The 22620-nt window shown below is 47.8% G+C and overlaps 1 protein-coding gene across 4 annotated transcripts in view; it reads left to right on the forward strand.

Moving 5' to 3' along the window:
• The window catches only part of AGPAT4 (1-acylglycerol-3-phosphate O-acyltransferase 4), a 173432-nt gene extending 155700 nt beyond the window's left edge, over positions 1–17732 (forward strand). For 2 of the 4 annotated variants that reach the window (XM_017869563.1, XM_017869562.1), the window contains 2 exons: positions 2360–2435; positions 8289–17732. In XM_017869563.1, the coding sequence (XP_017725052.1) occupies positions 2360–2435; positions 8289–8594 (382 nt within the window). In that variant the 3' untranslated portion in view covers positions 8595–17732. The remainder of the gene's footprint in view (positions 1–2359; positions 2436–8288) is intronic. The other 2 variants (XR_001885005.1, XM_017869564.1) reach the window with 2 other exon arrangements.
• Positions 17733–22620: the final 4888 nt, after the last annotated feature.

Consider the following 22620-nt stretch of genomic DNA (forward strand, 5'->3'; position numbering starts at 1 on the left):
GCTCAGGTTGAACAAATGGAAGGCCATATTTTATAATTATTTTGGTGTTGGTGTGAAGAGAATGTGTTATTGACACTTTTCTTGAGCAGTGGGTCTGCTATATGGAATACACACAGATGTGTATTTATATAAGGCGGTCTAGACACAAATGCAGAAGTCTTTTGTAGTGTCTTACTTATGTGTTATGTTCCAGGCTATTAGTGATTTTATTGAAGATACTTCTAGAACATATTAGTCAAACTAGTTCTCCTTCCCTGCCTATAGAATGAGCCGAACACCTCTGTTTCGGTGGGAAACAGAATTGGAAGGTGCAGCAGATACTAAACACAATGGCAATTCACGTATTAAAACCCAGAGTGACGGGGGTCAGGGACCGGACTGGTTTGTTGTGCTGTGGGTCACCTTCTCTGAATGCTAATCAAGAGAATCTGAAATGCCCACTAATGGAGAACTAATCCAGGGGCGTATAACCTTCTGATTCAAGACCTTATGGAAGCCACATTACAAACAGCCCCATGAAAATCCAGGGCCCTACATTCCCACCAGGCCACACCAAATGTCCCAGCTTTCCTGGGAGATGTTTTGGTGGACTGGCGGCCAAAGTTAAGTAGCTTCTGATCTAAAAATGACTCTGGCTTTCCCATCAAAATAGGACAGCATTGACATCATCACTGACTTCTTATCTGATGGTGCAGGCGAGAGTCTGCCCTGTGACTCAGTTCTGTGGCATATGAAGGCAGGAGAATCACCTACCTGCCTGAAGGAGACCTTTAGACCTTCTCCTAGGAGTAAAGTGAGGTTTTATTCCCCGTGTTCGCTGACAGCTGGCAGGAGCTCCACTCAGTGGTCAGCTGGACTCAGTTATTTGGGAAAACCCCAAGACAATGTAGAAGATTATTTCACCTCTCAGGTAGCTGCAGCTCTCCAAAGCACGTGTGAGAATCAGCACCAAAATGATACTGGCACGTTCACTCACTGAAGCCAGATGACACACTTGACCCCAGAGGAAGTTTAGCATTGATGCTGTTCAACACACATCTTTTTGTCGTAGCTGCCCATTAAAAATGATGGAGGCATTTTTCTGAACATACGTCAGTACAAAGCACTGAAACATCAAGGGCGGTAATGTCAAGTTGCTGAAAAGGGCAAAACTCACTACATTCCCACTATCCAAATAAAGAAATATTATGCAGACTTGAGAGATCTCATTTCCAAAGCAGAGTAGATCAAAGAGCAAAGAAGTAGAGGATTCACAGAAGTACAGTGTGCGCAGGAACAGAAAAGGTGAAAGGATATTTCCGGAGGAGCTTATGGGGTAAGTTCTAATTATGTGAAAAACTTACCTCTATACAATACTGCCTTGAAAAGGAAGTTGCTCACTATAATCTGTTTTAAGATGGAATCCCATCGTTTATTCTCTTAACAGACTCTAGTGTGATAGATAAGCTCTAAAATCTTCTTACTAAGATATTCTTAGGCAATAGAAGGGAGTGAAATAACCTGGGAAATCAAGCTAGATGCAGACTTTGACATGGACAAAATTGAGTATAAATGAACGTCCCTTGCAATCACAAGAGCCAACAACCTGAGAACAAGTAGGAACGGCAAAGATGGCAGAGTGACTCCTCCCCGTGTTCAGTATAGGCTCTTTGTAAATGATCGAGTAGCAAGCCCTTGCCAGCACCAGTCCCTACAGCCACCCAAGTCTCTGAGCTATCACTGGTGTACAGTGACTCTGGACCCCTGTCTGAGCCATGGAGCCTGGGGAAGATGCCCTGGCTACTTGCATCTGGGAATAATTTAATTCCCCACCATCCACATCACTGACTTGTCAAAACTTTTGCAGAAAAAGTCTGCCTCAAGGCTAACCAAGAGGCCACAGGAATCATTTGATGGGAGATAATCTGCCATTACCAGTAAGTTGGTTACTTGACTAAGAAGAAATTACTAGGATCTTGTCTCTGATGCATCACTTCTGTGTATATTGGATTGTCTCATGTGGAAACTGAGGCAGTGTTGTCCTCTTTGCAAGAGGCAAATAATCAGGTTTTGGGGGCCTTTTTGTGAGTTGGGAGGGAAGATGGAATGAGGCAAGTGTCCCCTGTTCTGACAGCATCTGTCTATGTCATTGAATTGGACCCTGGGTTTTTCCTTCATGGATCATAATTGCATTTTGGCCTGTGTTTCTCCAGTGTGGATGTGGAACGCCCCTTCTTTCTATCACTTGCATTACTCTCTTCACTTCCACATTATTTAGGCTACCTAGATACAAACAAAAAATGGCAGCACCGTTACTGGAAAGTGTATGTTGCGGGGCGGGCGTCACCTCCTCCCTGCTAGCTGCTCTCTGCCTTTGCAGGAGGATCCCACTGGAAGACATCCCTGAAGACGATGACAGGTGCTCGGCCTGGCTGCACAAGCTCTACCAGGAGAAGGTCAGTGCACTGGGTGCCGGGGGTCCGTTCGTGTTGCAGCTGTGGGTGCGCCGTGCGGCTGTGTGGCAGCAGGCCTTTCTCCGGTGGGTGAGACGTCACAGAGCCGGTTATTCATGAGTCCGGAGCTGACCCTCTCTTGGAAATAAAGAACGTAGCCAAATATATTTTTTTTTTGAGACAGAGTCTCGCTTTGTCACCCAGGCTGGAGTACAGTGGTGCGATCTCGGCTCACTGCAAGCTCCACCTCCCGGGTTCACGCCATTCTCCTGCCTCAGCCTCCTGAGTAGCTGGGACTACAGGCGCCACCACCATGCCCAGCTGATTTTTTGTATTTTTAGTAGAGACGGGGTTTCACCGTGTTAACCAGGATGGTCTTGATCTCCTGACCTTGTAATCCGCCCGCCTTGGCCTCCCAAAGTGCTGGGATTACAGGTGTGAGCCACCGCACCCAGCCTAAAATGTTACTTTTAGCAGAAAGAAGAGTATGCTAAGAAAAGGTTTAGAAAATGAGCCTCTTTTGTAAAGAGCCACACAAACAAATCTACAATAAATGTGGGCCCTCAAATCCATCAAGGCAAAGGAGATTTTTCTCAATGGGCCCTTCCTCTCCTGTGTTCAGGCAGAACTGTGGTCATCATGTAAACCAAGAGGCACACCTCCTTGTTAAAGTTTCTTACGGTGTTTTCCTCTAAACTATGTTTACATTTAAATGATAGTGTTCAACTTGGAAGGGTTCTCAAAATGATCATCTACTCCAAAGCTCTTACATTACTGATGAGGAAGTTAAGGTCCGAAGGATGAAGTGATTTACCCAGTTTTCCAGCTCACCGATCAAAGCCAGGTGCTGGAGCCCAGGCCCTTTCTCTATCCGTGCAGGGCTGGGACGACACCGAGTTCTCTAAGCAGTATGTGTCTGTGAGCGAACCTGGGAGGCTGGCCCTTTTCCTTTCCGAGAAGATCGCTGAGCAGTAAGGGGAAGTGGTGCATGGTTCCTCCAAGCAGAGTGGTGAATAGACGTCAAGGGACAATTCCTTTCTGTATCAGCCTATTTTGCTAGGAGCCTAGATCTAAAGCTTTACTTGCCCCAAATCTGGGTGCCCCACCAAGCTTGTCAAAGTAGAATTTCATTTTAATGATCACCCTTTCAGTCAGAAGTGTGGTGTATGTCAAAAGACAATTCTGTTGATTTTGACCTTGGGATTTTAGGGCAGTAGTTCTCCGACTTTTCAATTTCATGGACAGGTAAAGTTTCTGCAAAATGGGAGGGGATGGCAGGCAGCCAATAGAGGTGTGCCAACATTCTGGTCCTTCCAAGCATAAGAGAAACTCGCCACCTACCAGTGACACAATTATTTAAAATGGGAAAGGCATCATCTCTGAAAACAGGGCCATCCTTTGAGTTGACCTGATTTAGCTTTATGAAAAATGCACAATATTTCTTGCTTGTCAGCATTTGGGACTCCTATTGTTTGAAGGCTTTGAGAAACCATTCATGACCTTGTGTGATCTTCTGTGGAAAAAGCAGTTCCCAAATGAACTCGCTCTCAGGCTGAACCTACAACCTCAGAACCCCTTTTTTCCAGGGAGGTCACAATAGCCATCATGGTTTCTTAATTGTATGGGGCGAACAGATTCTAACTTTTCATTTCTAACTTAAAAGTACTTCTTCAGGTTGTAATTTGACACTTGCAGAAGGGACTATAAATTGGCCATTAATGGTGCACATTAAGAAATAGGCGAGGCTGGGCACAGTGGCTCTTGCCAGTAATCCCTTTGGGAGTAAGCACTTTGGGAGGCTGAGGCTGGAGGATCACTTGTGGCCAGAGGTCGCCCAGGTTTGTGACCAGTCTGGGCAACGTAATGAGAACCCCTGTCTACAAAAAAAGTTTACAAGTTAGCTGCGCCTAGTGGTCCACACCTGTAGTTCCAGCTACTGGGGAAGCTGAAGTGGGAGGATCACTTGAGCCTAGAAGTTCAAGGTTACTGTGAGCTATGATTGCGCCACTGCACTCCAGCCTGGGCAACAGAGTAAGACCCTATCTCTAAAGAGAAATAAGTGAAAAAAAAGCTACATTCAGAGCTGTCTTGTGGAGGCCAAGGTCGGAAGCAGCTCTGGGTGGGTGCAGAGCTCGGGGTGCAGGCATGGTGGCCCGTGGAAAACACTGTGGTCTCCTGCTCCTCACCTTCAAGGGCAAGAACCATTTTTGGGACTGGCAATTGTTTTTTTATTTTTTAATTTTTTTTATTTTTATTTATTTATTTTTTTTGAGACGGAGTGTGGCTCTGTCACCCAGGCTGGAGTGCAGTGGCCGGATCTCAGCTCACTGCAAGCTCCGCCTCCCGGGTTCCCGCCATTCTCCCGCCTCAGCCTCCGAGTAGCTGGGACTACAGGCGCTGCCACCTCGCCCGGCTAGTTTTTGTATTTTTTAGTAGAGACGGGGTTTCACCGTGTTAGCTAGGATGGTCTCGATCTCCTGACCTCGTGATCCGCCCGTCTCGGCCTCCCAAAGTGCTGGGATTACAGGCTTGAGCCACCGTCCCCGGCCAATTGTTTTTTTATTTAAACCATAAGGGTACTGCTCCTTAGAAGGGCAGCAGGGAGCCTCAAGGCTTCGCCCCCATGGTAAGTCCTTTGCAAGTCCTGGCCCTGCACTCGGGTGATGTCTGCACGCTGAGGTCAAGGTTTGCGAGTGCTCCTCACAGAGCCTCTCTCCACCCAGACTTGCTGACTAAGAGGAACTACTTCTTCCTTTCTGTTCCCCAACTTTCTCTTCTATTCTTTGTTCTTTCCTGTTCTTGCCCCTGTCCTTTTCTCCCTCCTTTCTTCTCCTTAATTCTGCCCTAAGACACAATTTCTTTGCTGAGCTGAGTGCCTGGGAAAGCTGAGCGGGTGTGCTGTGTGGAGTCTCCTCCGCACGCCTCCTCCCAAGTGCCTTTGTCGCGGGCTGCAGCGGGTGTTTGTTCGGGGATCCGCCGCCTCTCAATAGGATCTCGTAGCTTGTGGGCTGATGCTTCTTTCTGGAAACAAACCAACTCTCCTTCGTTCAGTGACTACATTTCCTAGTTCCAACTTTATACTATGCCATACGGTAACACACAGAAACAAAAAACATGAGTCCTTTCCCTGTGGGGCAAATTTTATTACAAAATGGATCCATGACCAAGATCGGCCATGGACATTCTACTGCCGGAGCCTGGAGTCTGGCCGGAGCTGGCCGTGCTGTTCTCTCCGCGACAGTCTATGGGAGGTCTTGCGGCAATGTCAGGGGCCATAAGTGAGGGGAGGGGGTGAGAGTTAGTGTTTTAAACCACAGACAAAACTTTAAAGTGAATCGGGCTGGGCGCGGTGGCTCACACCTATAATCCCAACACTTTGGGAGGCTGAGACGGGAGGATCACCTGAGGTCAGGAGTTCAAGACCAGCCTGGCCAACATGGTAAAACCCCATCTCTACAAAAATTAGCTGGGCATGATGGCAGGTGCCTGTAATACCAGGTGCTCAGGAGGCTGAGGCGGGAGAATCACTTGAACCTGGGAGGTGGAGGTTGCAGTGAGAGGAGATTGTGCCATTGCACTCCAGCCTGTGCGACAGAGTGAGACTCTGTCTCAAAAAATAAAACCATAAAGTGAATGGGAAGTTCTGAGTTCTGCGGCTCCTAGAAAAGGGAGTGCTTTTTCCTTCTTGCAAGAGGTGCAAATAAAAAAATCTTGGCCTAGCAAATGTCTTTCTGGAAACAAGACAGAAAAGGTGAGTTCCCCTTTGTGATATTACTATAAAAAAAGTACTAAAAAGACTGTTAAGGAAAATAATTTCAAAAGCCACATTTGCCAATTTTTAAAAATGGGTGAGTTCTATGGCATGTAAATGTCACCTTAAGAAAGCTGTTTTTTTTTTTTTAAACAAGGCACAAAATATCACCCACCTTGTCTAGTTATCAGGTGCCCTGTGGCCCCAACCTGGGATAAGAAAATCACCCCATTCTGGTGGGCAGGCGAGTGCTGCTTCCTACCCTGGCAGAGTCGGATGCCACCTCTCTGGGCATTGCCCGTGCTCCTGACTGTCATGGTGCTCACCTCCTTGTCTCCTCCACCCTCTGATCGCTCTCACTGCTTGAGGGTGGGAGTGCTTGGCACACACGTCGATTGTTCTTCAACTGCTTGATGATGTGACTTCCCCTGAGAGCCCCCACGGCTTCCCTTGGCCGATGTCCAAGAGCAGAGTCATGCAACAAGTGACACTTCAGACCAGGCTTGTTAATGGGCTGCAGGGGGCCAAGGGCAGAGCAGAGGCACCTGAACTGCCCAGGGAAGGAGTTGGGGATTCTCCTTCCAAAATGGCCTAATTAGTGTGTGGACTAGTATGAAAAGTGACTCTGAGAGGCCAAGAGAGCCTATGATTCAGTACACCCTGAATGGAAAAGAAGAAAAGTATGAGATACTTTAGACTTTTCTATCTCAAATTGTTAAAGGAAAATATTCAGCATTTAAGGTAGTGTAAGTTTCAATTATATGGAAGCTCATTTTTCAGAAAATTCGACTCCTTAGAGAACTGGGACGTTACTAGGCTAGTTTATGGGACACAAACTGGGCCTCACCATGATCCACACCTGTTTTTGTGTGGCGTGCATGCTATCAGCCATGTGCAGCTTTTACAATAGCTGAGGCAGCCGCCCACAATACAACCCGGGCAACTCCCTGTGGCTGCCTGGCTCAGCTCTGCTGCCTGGAGGTGGCTCCTGCCCTGGCCCCCCCTCACGGCCAGGACCTGCCCTTAGAGGGGCCAGTGGGAATCCTGGTGCCACAGCCCCTTGTTCCCCCCAGGTCCTGGCTCAGCCCAGCTCCCAGCTGCTTGAGCACTCCTGTTGACTGTCGGGTTCCTGGGTCCCTCCCTTATATCCAGCAGCTCCTTGTGGCTGAGCCCCAGTCCCTGAGCGGGAGCTCTGTGACATGAGACACCCAGGGAAGGGCCACCGTGTTCTTTTGCAGTGCATTTACGTGGGGCCGTGAGTCCCCTGTTCTCACCCAGGGACTGCAAGGAGCGCCATGAGGGCTCTGGAGTAGCTGCTCTGCAAGCTGTTTGTGACACACACACCCTGGGGGTGGACGTGGATGAGTGCGTGGTTCCCACTAAGAATCTGCTTAGTGGGAGGACATGAGCCTGTTTACCTTTTCCACGGTCTGACAGTCACTTAGAAGAGTCACCCTGGACACCCAGTCCTGAGTTTGCTGTCACCTCCAAGAGTCATACCCAGCAGCCCTCAAGCTTTCGTCATTCATGATGCCTTGAATCACGGCCCTCAGAGCCCTCCAGTGGCCAACAGGGTGGTAGGTGTGGGTGGGCTGTCCCGCAGGAGCCGAGGTGAACGGGCTGTGGAGGCCAGGAAGGCAGGGCATGGGCATGTGCCGGACCGGGCTGTGTGGCGAGCTCCTCCTGACTGCGAGCCAGGTCTCCACGGAGTGTCCCCTGTGGGCAGCTTCGGGCAGCAGCCGACCTGTCGTGGAAGGCACTGCTGCCCCATCAGACAGACAGGCCTGGCTCAGGGATGCAGGCGCCTACCCACAGAGGGTGGATCCCAGCCCCAGCCCAGGCTGGCCTGAGGCCAGGCCTCATGCTCCACGCCCTGCAGTCAGGGACAGCTGCAGCGGCCCTGCCACTCCTAGTGCCCCTGTGGGAGGGGCGGCCAGATGCAGCATTGAGAAGACAGCAGCTGCCTACAAAGTGCTTTCTGGAAGGAGCCACAGACCCCAGTTCTGCCGAGCCCCCGTGGCACCCGTGTATCTCTGCGATTCCCTTGGAAGCGGGGCCTCGGGAGGGACCTGCCACTGAGCCCAGTCCTCTTTCCTGTCCCCCAGGATGCCTTTCAGGAGGAGTACTACAGGACAGGCACCTTCCCAGAGACGCCCATGGTGCCCCCCCGGCGGCCCTGGACCCTCGTGAACTGGCTGTTTTGGGCCTCGCTGGTGCTCTACCCTTTCTTCCAGTTCTTGGTCAGCATGATCAGGAGCGGGTCTTCCCTGACGCTGGCCAGCTTCATCCTTGTCTTCTTCGTGGGTGAGTGGAGGGCAAGGGGCTGGTGGGTGCTAACAGCACCACCCTGGGAGAGGTGGCATCAGGGCTGGGACCAAGGCCATCTGTGTAGGCAGTTGTGCCATGGATGAGGAGCAGGCTCAGCTTGCAAATCACAGGGAAAAATTAGACTTCAGGATGAGTACGAGGCCCTTGAATACCAGGCCCAGGACCCACTCCACAGCCTGGATGGTCCAGCCTCCCACCAGGGGCTGGATTCCACACGTTCCCTCTTGGGTGGTGATGCAGCTGCCACTTCCACTCCGCGACAGCTGTGAGTGCTCCCTCCCCGTCCCCTGCAGACAGCTCTGCTCGCTGGCATCATTTCCTGTTTCTGAAGAAAGCCCTGTGCTGGAGGCCAGTGGGGACGTATAGGCAGCTCCCTGCCTTCGAAGCCCTGGGGGCGCCTGTGGCTTCTCCTTTGCTGCAGGTGGATGACACTGAGTGGAGACGCTTGCTGACAGAGCTTTTCACAGATCTGCGCTGGCCCCAGGTGACCAGGATTCTCGGGCTACTGCTGCTTCTTGGCACCAAGCCTCTGTGCACCCTGCTCCTTGCCTCTGTGGTGGGGCAGCCTGTCGTGCCTGCTTCCTGCCCTGTGAACAGCAGGCCCATGCTTCCTGGAGCCAAGGAAGACTTTGGGGTTTCTCTGTGAAAGGCCCCATCTCCCCAAGCCTAGCATCCTCTCTGAGGCTTTGGAGAGCCTGGGAGAGATGGCACATTGTCCAAGCACACAGAGATCGCGTGCTTCTTTCAGATGGACAGGTCTCAGTTATTTTCTGTGAAACACAAAGCTGCGGTATGCTCAGTATAAAAGGCCCAAGCAATATGCAAGCGCAGAAAATTGAAAGTGTGTCAGGACAAAATTCCCATTGAGCCTGCTTCCCAGATAATCGTTAATGACAATTTGGTGCACATGCTTTTTCCAGTCTCAAGCATATGTAAATTCCTGTCAGTGGAGTTTCTTCAACGCGCCTTTTCACCTAATGAACCATAACCACCAAAACAGGTCACAGCACATAAACCTATCTCTTTCATTCCGACCGACCCAACCATAACCACCAAAACAGGTCACAGCACATAAACCTATCTCATTCATTCCGACTGACCCAACCAATTCTAGAGCATGTGGTTGCAGTAAACAAGCTGGCTCCTGTGCCTCAAACAGACCCTACTAGGCTTTTGAAAAATTAAGATGCATTTTAATGTTAAAAATTAAAATATTAACACCCACACCTTGTAAGGAAAAGAAGTAAAAGGATGGAGAAGAAAGCACCTCATCTCCTTAAGGCAGGCATGGGGGCAGCCCCATCCCCCACCATGCTGCTCAGGCTGGCCAGGGGTCCCTGGTAGGGCGGGGGCAAGCTCAGCCCTTCTGCTTCAATAGCAGGCAACAGCAAGGCACACACAGACCCGTGTCCTCTTGGAGAAGGCCCCTTCAGGATGAAGGCTGCAGACAGGGCCACCCAGGTGTGTAGCGAGCACCAAAAAAAGAAGCCTGAGCACTGCCCAGGGTGCAGTGTGGACACAGGACGTCTCCAGGAGCATCTGAGGAGGTGACTGCCCTGCCCCATCACCCTGAGCCTGCGCCTGACTGCATTCTGCCCTGAAGGACTTTGTGTCTTAGTCCTCTTCGAAGGCCACAGGGTCCACGTTTAACTGATTTTTTTCTGCTCTACAAGAATTCCACACTCACTGCTACTGTCACACTCCATGCAGGAGTCCTCCCATTTGTAAATGACCCATGGGAGATGCGTGCCTCATGCTGGCTGGGCTGGATTCGCCCATCCCAGGCTCTTCCATCCATGTCCCAGTTAATCGACCACGATGCTAATGCTAGGTAACCCTGTGCATCATGATTTGGGGGATTTCATTCACTTATTTGTCTATCCATTCTTAAACATTTACTATAAACGGACTGTTTTCCAAGCCCCATGCCCAGTGCTGAGCACATCAAATGATTAAGTCTTGGGCCCTGCACCCAAGGACCTCACCAAATCTGCCCTCTCCAGAGGAAGTAGTTGAAATTGCAACTTCTGAGCATTGGGCCTTGCTTTCCAGCTTCCTATATGAAACTGGGCTCCCACGAGGGTCCTGCCCATTCTCTGGTGCTGGCAAATCCTACCATCAGAGGGAAGGGCGGGGGTTTTCTCACTGCTGTAACACTTGTACCAAAAGCAGTGCTGAAACTCGTTGGGCACTTGGTACTCGAGCTCTTGCATCTTCCAGGCTCCTGGTCTGTTCTTTATAAAACTTCGCCGAACATGCCCTGTTAAGTTCCTGCCCCTCATTCACAAGAGACTCCTCTTTACCTGGGAGCCAGCAGAGGAAGCCCGGGATTTCTCTGAGTCCCCGTGGACAGCTGTGCATGGCTTGCCAGATCGTTCACCTTCAGGGTCCAGGAGGAAAACCCCCACCAGAGCAGCCTTGCTTTTTCTTCACGTCACACAGACGTCCACACTCAAGGATGACTGTAAAGCTGGGAGGATGATGTCACCTCAAACCCGCCAGCTCCCAGCTGGTGCTTGTGATTTGTGGCCACGGGCCTTCTCACATGCTCTGTGGGCAAATGGGCCTGTAGTCTGTTCGGGCTACTCCTAAATCTGCTCTCCTTGTCTCTGCAGCCTCCATGGGAGTTCGATGGATGATTGGTGTGACGGAAATTGACAAGGGCTCTGCCTACGGCAACTCTGACAGCAAGCAGAAACAGAATGACTGACTCAGGGAGGTGTCACCATCCGAAGGGAACTTTGGGGAACTGGTGGCCTCTGCGTATCCTCCTCAGTGGGACATGGTGACAAAGGCTGGGTGAGCCCTGCTGGGCACGGCGGAAGTCACGGCCTCTCCAGCCAGGGAGTCTGGTCTGAAGGCCGGATGGGGAGGAAGATGTTTTGTAATCTTTTTTTCCCCCATGTGCTTTAGTGGGCTTTGGTTTTCTTTTTGTGCGAGTGTGTGTGAGAATGGCTGTGTGGTGAGTGTGAACTTTGTTCTGTGATCATGGAAAGGGTATTTTAGGCTGCAGGGGAGGGCAGGGCTGGGGACCGAAGGGGACAAGTTCCCCTTTCATCCTTTGGTGCTGAGTTTTCTGTAACCCTTGGTTGCCAGAGATAAAGTGAAAAGTGCTTTAGGTGAGATGACTAAATTATGCCTCCAAAAAAAAAAAAAAAAATTAAAGTGCTTGTCTGGGTCATCTGTGGTGTATGTTTACATAGACCGCTGCCCCTCCATCCTACCCTTGCCCATGGCTTTGGTGTTTCAGATCCTGCCCACAGGAGGCAGCAGCCGCGGAGGTGTGGGCAGTTGAGAGGGGCGGGCGGCTAGCACAGCTCCTTGAAGGAGACACAGGTCCAGGTGCCCATGAGCATTTGTGAGGGCAGAGATGGCAAGCACGTGCGTGGAGACCAACCGTGTCCCTGGCACACAGCAAGGGAGAGGTTCGCTAGGTCTCTGCAGTGCAGTCTCCCAGCCTAAGTCTTGAAGATGTGCCCAACTCCCTGAAGAAACTGATCTTGAAATTGAACATAAACGTCATGAACATACAGCCTGGGCACTCTGTAGCGATTTGTGAGATGAGTTTGCATCGACTGTTCCTCTCAGCAGTGACAGCCAAAGTCACCCCTAATAAAAGGCAGGTTCACTTTATAAAATGCCTCGCCCCTTCCCAGCATGTAGAGCTTGTCTGCAGCCCTCAAGGAGCCAGGTCCTGCTCTGATCACAGTCAAATCGGAGCCGACATCCCACGTACAAAAATCCCCCAGGCTTCTGCCTTTCTTCTGGGCTCCTGTCTGCTCCCATTTTACTCCATGGAAGAGTTCTGCCCGCTGGCATCTCCAGTGGCCTTTGCAGACTGCTGTCAGCCAACGGGTGCCAAAAATGCAAAAGAAGAAGAAACTAAAAGCAGTGCTATTTTTGCAGAACAATTAAATACTAGCTATTAAGTCATCTTAGGCCAAAACACCAAAGGCACTTGGACCGATGGGTATTTGGAGCATGAGTTAGGCAGGATACGTCTTTCTCCTGGTGTGCAGCTTCAAGTTGCTGAGAAAAACTGCCTGTGTTGCCATGGTAACATGAGAAGGAATGAACTGCTCCATACAAAAACTGACAAAACATTATAAGGCCTAGTCTACGCAGTCATGTTTTTGGCTATTTGCTCATTTAGTCATTAAGTGTTTACCAAGCACAACCAAACTAGATAAGCCAAGGAGTTACGAGACAGCTCTAGAGACGTTCCCTCTGCTTACAGGACAATAATGCATTGTTGATACAAATGAATTTGAATCTGCAAAAGTGAAAAAGAAAACAAATCCTGGCTGACTTGTGCGAAGAACTTACTGCAGAGCCCAGGGCCTGAGTTAACTAGCTGGTGGCCCTGCAGGCAGGGTTGATAGGAGCACCCAGCACATCTGCCCATCCCGCACAGGGACATGAAGCACCGTGTGCAGACATCTGTGTGGGCAGAGATCTGTGGGCAAAAGCCCAGGACATGACCTTAGGCAAGAGGGGCCCTTGGAGAAGTGGAGGTGTGCATGGTGTATAGCATTGTGTGTGTGTGAACACGCCCTTGTGGGCCTGTGCCTGGATTATCGGGCCCATCTCTTGGAGGGGTCCATGATGCTGAGTTACGCTGTTCACCTGAACTCTGCAGCTCACTGGCTGTAGGATTTGGGTGACACTTTTCCTTGCTGACTTAATTTCCCCATCTGTAAAATGGGGGTGATGATATCTACCTCTTGGGGTGTGTCAAGGGTAAAAGAGGCACTTTAAGAATCCTAAAGCACTAAGCCAAGGACAAAAGACAAGAAAGCTGCCTCTGTGTTGCTACTTCTCAAAAATGCTCAGAAATTTGCCTGCCGTACCAAAAATGTGTTATTTTTCTCATTGTCATTCTTCCATTCAACACAGAGGTAATCTAAGTTCTGAAAACGTAGATCCAAGGGCCCACAGACATTCAATTTTCTTCTGAGTTGGCTCTGGTATCACACAAAGCACAAGCAAGCAAACAGGCTGCCTGCTAGGGCCTTGGGTGCCAGGCTGGAGGAATGCAGGCAGAATTCTCTTAGGAAATAACTAAGTGAACGCTAAGTTTTGAATTGCCTTAGAGCCGAAAGAGAATGTGGCATGCTGGGGAGAGATCTGGACCTCTTTCTCATCAGTCATCTGACCTGTCCACGAAGAACAATGTTGTTACGCGGCCTGGGAACCTGGTTTCCTTCCACCCTGCACCCTTAATGACATAGACAACCACGGGTACTCCTGGACAGAAGCTCATCACTCCTCCTCTGGTATCTTCCCCCATGTTCAGGTCACACGGAGGTCACCATCTCCTCACCAAAGAACTGCTTTGGTCCCCAGGGTGTTAGTTTTTCTACGAGGTGAAAACCCATGGAGCTTAAGCCATCTTTTTGTCCCCTAAGTAGAGCTCCATGGACTAAGAGCTACGCTTCCTGTCTTTTCCACCTTTCCATCTCATTTTGGCTTAAAGCTTACCACACTACTGAGCGCCTGTTCTGTAATTCAAGGTGGCAGAGAAAAATACGAACCTTGAGTGAAATCTGGAGAGCGATGCAGGGTCATCCCCAGACATGACGGGCCATATCCTAGGCAACTCCTGCAGCTTACAGAGGCAGGGAATTTAATGGACTTCTTCCAGGAAACGCAGCCCACGGGGACTCGATTAAAAGACACCAACCATTCGGAAGATGCAGCTTGAGGCCTGGGGGACTGGACTGATTCTGCCACTGTAAAGTGAACATGATTAATCGGGAGGAAGAAGTAAGGCACTCTGTGAGTTAGTCTACCACCCTGTTGACTTTGACAGAGAGAAAACCAACTTTTTTCACATGATCACACAATAGTACTGGAGTATCTCTTGACTGCTGTATTCCCTAAACAAATGCACGCAAAGCCTTGTAAAAGTAGCTGATGATTAAAAAAAGTTAAAACATTAGGGTTTTTCTAATATATCCATATGTGGGACAGTGATGTAAATGCCATTAATTGTCCAGCCAAAACTTGTAATAGTTGATGTGAAAGACAAAAAGAAGACCCCACTGGAGTGGAGGAGTGGGCTGGCTGGTCCCCAAGCAAAACAGAATGGGCTTCGCATAGGCTTTACAACTTATTCGTAACTATTGACCAAAGTGTGACGAAAGGTATCCAGTGAAGGTTCTCTAGGGTCCCTACTCCTGCTCAGAACAAGAGATTTAATCCAGCCTTCTCTAAAGCAATGGTCCAGACTTTTCACATACTTACTAGGTTAAAGCGAAAATAAAAACAAATACTTTGGTTTGCATGTCTCTTGAGGGGCCCTAGGCGGTACGGAGGAATATTTAGAGGAATATTTGTGACCTGCCATTTGTGTTTAAAAGAACATGAAAGCAAGACAGGCCCTAACCTGCCTGTGTCTGTAGCTGACCAGGAGGCCACTGCTTCCTTCCCCCTGAGCTTCAAGGAAAGCCCCTGCAAAATGCAACTCTCCAAGGTCCTGTGGAGTAGTCTCCTCATAATGCCTCCATCACACCTGTGTCTTATGATGCCTTAATTGACGTAGCTCCTAAGTGATGTTTACAGAGAAGGAAATAGTAAGCAAGCCCACGCACAACATGCTCACAGTGTGCTAGCTCTGCCATGCTTTCTGACTCCACCATGCTTTCTGACTCTTCTGGTCCTAGTCATACCTCGGCGCAGGGGGCAGAAGCAACTGAGCTATGCTGACAGGTGCTGCTGAGAGCGAGCAGCCGTTCAGTCGAGAAGGCGTTTCTAGGTGAGGGCACGTGAGCTGGCATTCCAGGCTGCTGAGTGCTGCATCTGCAGGTGCACTGCGTTGCTCCACAGTGTGTTCAGAAGAGACCAGCATCTTGAATTTCAGGCTCTGGGCTCATTCTTTGCCTCTGCCAAGGGACCATTAAGGGGCTTCAAGCCGGGTGCTGAAATTCCCGCTTGTCTGGATTTTTCCCCATCTATATAAGGATATGGTAGCTGTGTGGACAAGAAATTGGTTGCATCTCAGAAGGGTGTTTCCCTACAAATATCTTCAGGAATTTAATTGAAAACAATGTTGAGAATTATTTTTTTTTTGGCCAGTATGAATGAAGCTGAGGTTACATCCTGAACGTGCATGCTAGACAAAGGGTAAGCAAGCAATCTTTACAAACGCCAATCCCTCTGCACTCCAAACCCGGAGCCCGTAAGGAAGGCCCAGGGCGCAGTCATCACAGAATCCCCTAAGCCAGCACGGGGCCTGACGCCTCTCTAGGCATTAGCACATCCAGGCACTGTAATTCACATCCTCGGTGTCCCCGCCTCCTGCATCCAGGGCTTAGGTTGAGTGTTTCCGGAATGTCAAGTACATTTAAACATCAACCACATACTCCAGGGTTTAGACCTGTCACAATGGCTTTTGAAAACAACAGACGTACAACTTGAGAGAAGGACTTGATGGACTTCTTAGGCTGAGGACTAAGGATATGTTGCCGTTCCTCTTGGTCCAGGACATTCAATACCATTCACAGCATTCGTCACCAACTGGCACAGTAGCGATCACGGCATTCAACTGTTTGAAATTACTGCTATTTTGGTCAAAAACTAAGAAATCAGAAATTGCACCTACATAGTGTGTCTCCTCATTGGAGTCCCATCTCTGAGCACAGGGATGGGCTCCTGAGCTCATGGCTCTGCCCTGCCCCCCAGCAGGGACCTCAGTGAATAGTGACTGCACAAAGGGGGCACTTACTAGAGTCCTGAGTAATGGAATGTCAATTAGCTTCTGCTTCCCTTTTCTAAAAAGGAACCACCTTTCTTAAGAATAATTAGGCCAAAAGAAACTTGAGTACTTTGCACAATCAATACTTTGAAGTTTCAGAGTTACCAGTGAAATAGCTGTTCTCTGGGAAAGGACATCCAGGTTCCCACCCAGCGCTTCCTCAGCTCCTGCAGCCGCATCCTAGTTTAATATGAAGGTTGTGAATGGGTTAAAAAGCAGTTCTTAGGCACCTACTTAGATCTTTTCAGTATCTGGAAATAGCACCCAGGGCTGTGTTAGTAAAGCTTTTCACTGGGTAAGAGTCATACAATTTTTACCTTTAATTTTTTGTTTTTTAAACAAGGCAGTCTTGTTTTACACGTTGGAATGACTAGTTATTTTTGACATTTCTGGCACCTCTGGTTCTGTTGAATTTTAAGGGAGGTGAGTGGTACGTCCACAAAGTTAAGATTGCTGCATAATAATTCCTTTGCATTTCCAAAATAAATGATACAAATGTCACTTTTCCTTTTCTATTCCATAGTAATAGTTTTAGCCAGATCTTTGCCAAACATTCTAGGAAATTCAGAAAAGTCATCCATGGAATTTCGGAATGCCATTCTCTCTGGATCTTTGCAGATGACGAGGAAGGAAAGTTGATGAACTAGTACAGGATGGCTCAGACTTGTAAAGTGTCTAAGTCACAACGCTGCAGAGCCAGCTTCCAGGTAATAAGGGCATGGCCTGGGCTGAGCCAAGGCTACAACTGGAGCTTCCTTACTCGCATCTGAGGCAAATAACAGCAAGGCTGGCCCAGGCTGCCCACAGTCAACAGATGTTCACGGGAGACGGAGCAGCCGCTCTTTTGCTTGTTCTGTCAAGGAAAGAGATCGAACCATGGGCAAGGGTGGAAGACACACGGTTCAGCTCAGGGAACGAGTTGCTCTAAGTAAACAATGAATTCTTACCTCTCAGCCCGTATCAGTTGTCCCCAGGGTTCATGATTATTGTGAACCACTAAGGGATGATCTTTGAGGAAACAGACCTGGAGGGAGGCAATTTAAGGAGGGAAGGTGAGTGGGTTTTACAGACTGCTTTGCAGCCACATTCAGGAACAGATCATTAAATGGATGACTTTTAGGTACATAAAAGCAGGTAGCAATGGCTAGGAGAGAGCAAAGATGCCCTAAGAATGACATCAGACTGACCAAATGTGCCTTTTCAAATAAGTTATGAGAACGAATGACTTGGAATTATAGCAAGGTATTAGACAGAACCATGCTGGTCTTTGAGAGAATGTGTGGATTCGGTGGATGTTTGGATTGAATGAATGGTAACTTTTTAATGTGAAACAGAGAACTGATAATATGGGCTGTCATGTCAACCTAGGGTACTGTCGCTCTGTCGTGTGTAGCAATCTTTCCAAATTTTTGTTGGTGGGTTGAACAAAGATAAAACTAATAAAGTATGTGTGGATACCACTAGACAGCACAGCTTACTGGATTGTATGAAATAAAATTGACTGAAACTTTAACTTGGAAAAACGCACATCTCTACACTGCCTCACCCAGTATCTTTAGGGAAAAGTGGGACAGCCCTGCAGTGGACCCCTGCTACCTCCCTTGCCTGGTCTGGGTCATTCTAGCCCTTTGCACCAGTGCGTCCCCCTGCCCCCTGCCTCTTCCAGCTTTACCATGATGCCATGCTCTCCCTGCCCCTCTCCCCAGGCTTCACTGTTTTTCTCCTTCCTTATGACTGCATTCCTCAGAGCCTTTCCCTGAACTTCCCTCTCTAGGCCAATCCCCCATCACCTCTCACCAGGATGAGAGAAAAGGGCTGGGGGTGGGGCTGGAGTGGGGGCATGTCTCACATTTAACTACCTATTCAAGGTCTGTCTCCCTGATTACAGACTATATAGTCCATGAAGGCAGGGATGTCTGTTTTGTTGCATTAAGATTAGTATAAATCCATGGCACAGAATGCAGTGCTCTTGCTACTGTCAGAACACCTATAGTAAGCGTCGGTTCTGACATTCTCTAAAAAGGTAGTGACAAACTGAAACAAGGCCGGGGAAAGCCAAGGCAGTTTTAGAAAACGATTACAGAAGGAACTTGGGAAGCAGAGATGAATGACTTACAGTGAGGGGAGACAGCAATATTCAAATACGCACAGGAATAGTCAAGTATAGAGAGCATGAATAAGCAACATGATGAAGCTGATTTCAGCCCAAAACAAAAAAAAATTTTTACAGTAATTAACTCTGAAGTGGAAGCAGAGGCAATTGAGGAAGATTATGAGTAAAGAATAAATAAAATGCAATAGAAACAGTAGATCCTGGAGTTGTGTGACAAAGGAACCCCATCGACTCTGAGGAAGAGAGATGACATGAGAATGCATGGTGGGTAGAAAACCACCGAAGTTGCACGTGTCTGCAGTAAGTCACTCTGCAACAGGAATGATTCCAACAGACTAAGAACAAACCACCTAATGATATATGAAAACAACTGCTCCTATGGCTGACAACAGCTGTCTCAAGAAGAGAAAAAGTGACTTGACAACATGCCAGAACACTGGAGCCGGGTACCAGAGGACTCGCCTCAGAGTGGAAAGCCTGTGACCCTTCTGCTAATTCAGGGGAGGCTGGGAATGTGCGAGGCTATTAGGTTACAGGGATGGATGATGATAAACATTTCAAGTGGTACATGTCATGGGAATTTCCATCACAACGTTAAATCAGTGACTCGCAATGACCTCAGACACCACACTAACAAGTTACCTGCTTCAGCACATGGACAATAACAAACTGATCCCTTCCGGGAAAATATGCTGATCTTCCTTTTAACAGAAAAAAAAAGAGCAAGCTTCAAAGGACAGACTCATACTGCCATAGGTAGAAATACAGTCTTCAACAGCAAGCTGAAACTCCTCTTGGCCATTTTGGACTTTTGTGAAAGCTTTTAAAACCTAAACAGAGTCTGTAAACATAAAGGAATGTCCATGGATCTTAATGGCTGCTGTGCCCTGGGAGATGACACCTCATTTCTGGTGTCACAACACAACATGCCTTTGAAAGTCCTGCTTTAGAGCTGCCTTCAGTATCCTGTATAAGCCCAGGAAACCAGTCTTGTTATCTCACAGCCACCACACCTGAGCAGAGTATATTCCACCTTTTTACTGCAGTACAGAAAACAAGGTAGCATTATACATCCAGCTCCCAGAGGGGACTGCTTCTGAAAGAGGATACTCTTTTATATAAACTCTGCTAGACTAAGAAGAATATACTGTTCCTTAATTTTGTTTAGTGTTCTAGAGCAGGGGTTGGCTGATTCTGGCTACAGCCCACCCTGGCCTGCAGCTTGCTTTGTAAATAAAGTTTTGCTGGGCACAGCCACTTCTATTCACCTGCACATGATCTATGGCTGCTTTTGTGCCACAACAGCAGAGCTGAGTTGTTGTGACCAAGACTGTATGGACCACAAGACCAAAAATATTCACTCTCTGGCCCTTTCCTGGAAAGGGCCGCCAACCCTGTGCTAAGGAATATAATCCCAGCAGACTGAGGCTGATATGTAGAAGGGGGGAAAAAAGCTACTCCTTGATTTTATATTATTACTTTTTTTTTTCATATTGAGAACCCACCTTTAGAATGTGTTTCAGATATAAGCTCTATTTACAAACTATTTTAAAAAATGGTCTGAAAGATTATTTTACCATCATTTTTGTCTTGACCACATTCTGTCTCAAGAAACTTTTAAAAAGATGAATAAATTAAACCCAAAGCATGCAGAAGGAAGGAAAGAATAAAGATGAGTATGGAAAAAAAAAGGGAAACCAGCAAAACAAGAGAGTACTAATGAAATCAGAAGTTGATTCTTTGAAAAGGCTAACAAAATTGAATATTAGCCAAGAAAAAGAGAAAACACAAATAAAAGCCGACATCACTACCAGCCTTAGAAAAATTAAAAGTATTATTAGGGAATACCATGAACAACTGTATGTCAGCAAATCAGACAACTCAGCTAAAATGGACAAATTCCTACAGACTTAAATTACTGAAACTAACTAGAGGAGAGAGTCTGGAGAGGGCAAAGGGCAGATGCGAGGCAGGACTAACGTGCAGCTCCCACTCGGATGGACAGAGCAGTGTGTGGAGACCCACATCATCAACTTTTGCTCCAAGAACTACACGTACCAGGAAAGCGAAGAGAATCCACAGACCCTCTGAAGGAGACCGGATTGCCACTGCAGGCTCTGTGGGCGGCGGCGGAACTGTGAGTGCTAGCTTTCTTCGTGGGGAGCCTTGTAGCCTGGGGCAAGTTCTTGGCCGGTTCACTGGCTGCCTGGAAGTAAACTCCCTGCTTCTGTTGGGGACATGGTGGGAATGAGACCACCCTTTTGGGAGCTGGGTGAGGCCTGTGACTGCCGGCTTTCCCTCGCTTCCTGGGTGACCTGTGTGACACAGCAGAGGCAGCCACAATCCCCCCGGAACATAACTTCATTGGCCTGGAAACCATACCCCCGTCCCCCATAGCAGCCACACCAAGTCCTGCCCAAGGAGAGGCTGAGCTCAGACTCGCTTAACCCTGCCTCCATCTGATGATCTTTCTCTACCTGCCCTGGTAGCTGAAAACAAAGAACATAATGTCTTGGGAGCTCTAAGGCCCTGCCCACTGCCTCATCAGCCCCATACCACCACAGCTGACACGCTTTTGAAAGCACCACCTCCTGGCTGGAGGCCAACGAACATAAAACCAGCTCACTTAACAAAAATAAAACCAAGGACCCTCACAGAGTCCACTTCATCTCCCTGCTGCCTCCACTAGAGCAGGTGCTGGTATCCATGGCTGAGACATGAAGACAGATTACATCACAAGACTCTTTGCAGACACTCCCCAGGACCAGCCCAGAGCCCGGGAGCTCCACTGGATGGCTAGATCCAGAAGAGAAATAACAATCACTACAGTTCAGCCCTCAGGAAGCCCCATTCCTCAGGGAAAGGGGAGACCACCGCATCAACGGAGCACCCCGTGGGACAAAGGAATCTGAACAGCAGCTCTTGAGTCCTAGATCTTCCCTCTGACATAGTCTATTCAATTGAGAAGGAACTAGAAAACCAATTCTGGTAATATGACAAAACAAGGTTCTTTAACACCCTCAAAAGATCACACAAGCTCACTAGCAATGAATCCAAATCAAGATAAAATCTCTGAATTGCCAGAAAAAATTTCAGAAAGTCAACTATTAAATCAAGGAGGAACCAGAGAAAGGTGAAGTCCAACTTAAAGAAATAAAATGATACAGGATATGAATGGAAAAATCTCCAGTGAAATAGCCTAAATAAAAAACAATCACAACTTCTGGAAATAAAGGACACATTTAGAGAATTGCAAAATGCACTGGAAAGTATCAACAATAGAACTGAACAAGCAGAAGGAAGAATATCAGAGCTTGAAGACAAGGCTTTCCAATTCACCCAGTCTGACAAAGACAAAGAAACAAAAAATTAAAAACAATGAACAAAGCCCAAAGCCTCCAAGAAGTTTGGGATTATGTTAAATGATCAAACCTAAGAATAACTGGTGTTCCTAAAGAAGAAATCTAAAAGTTTGAAAAACATATTTGAGGGAATAATCAAGGAAAACTTCCTGAGCCTTGCTACAGATCCAGACATCCAAATAAAGAAGCTCAGAGAACACCTGGGAAATTTATCACAAGAAGATCATTGCCTAGGAACATAGTCGTCCGTTTAATGTTGAGATGAAGGAAAGACTCTTAAGAGCTGTGAGGCAAAAGCATCAGGTAACCTATAAAGCAAAACCTATCAGATTAACAGATTTCTCAGCAGAAACCCTACAAGCTAGATGGGACTGGGGTATTATCTTTAGCCTCCTTAAACAAAACAATTATCAGCCAAGAATTTTGTATCCAGCAAAACTAAGCATCATGTATGAAGGAAAGATACAGTCTTTTTCAGACAAACAAATGCTGAGAGAATTCACCACTACCAAGCCAGTACTACAGGAACTGCTAAAAGTAGCTCTAAATCTTGCAACAAATCCTGGAACCACATCAAAACAGAACCTCTTTAAAGCAGGAATCTCACAGGACCTATAAAACAATGGGGAAAAAAAAAAGGTATTCAGGCAGCAACTAGCACAATGAATAGAATAGTACCTCTAAGGTCAATATTAACATTGAATGTAAATGGCCTAAATGCTCCAGTAAAAGATACATAATGGCAGAATGGCTAAAAATTCACCAACCAAGGTTCTGCTGTCTTCAAGAGACCCACCTCACACATAAAGACTCATACAAACTTAAGGTAAAGGGGTGAAAAAAGACATTCCATGCAAATGGACACCAAAAGCAAGTAG

Source organism: Rhinopithecus bieti, unplaced genomic scaffold (genome assembly GCF_001698545.2).
Source record: "Rhinopithecus bieti isolate Rb0 unplaced genomic scaffold, ASM169854v2 scaffold_3948, whole genome shotgun sequence".
NCBI lineage: Eukaryota > Metazoa > Chordata > Mammalia > Primates > Cercopithecidae > Rhinopithecus > Rhinopithecus bieti.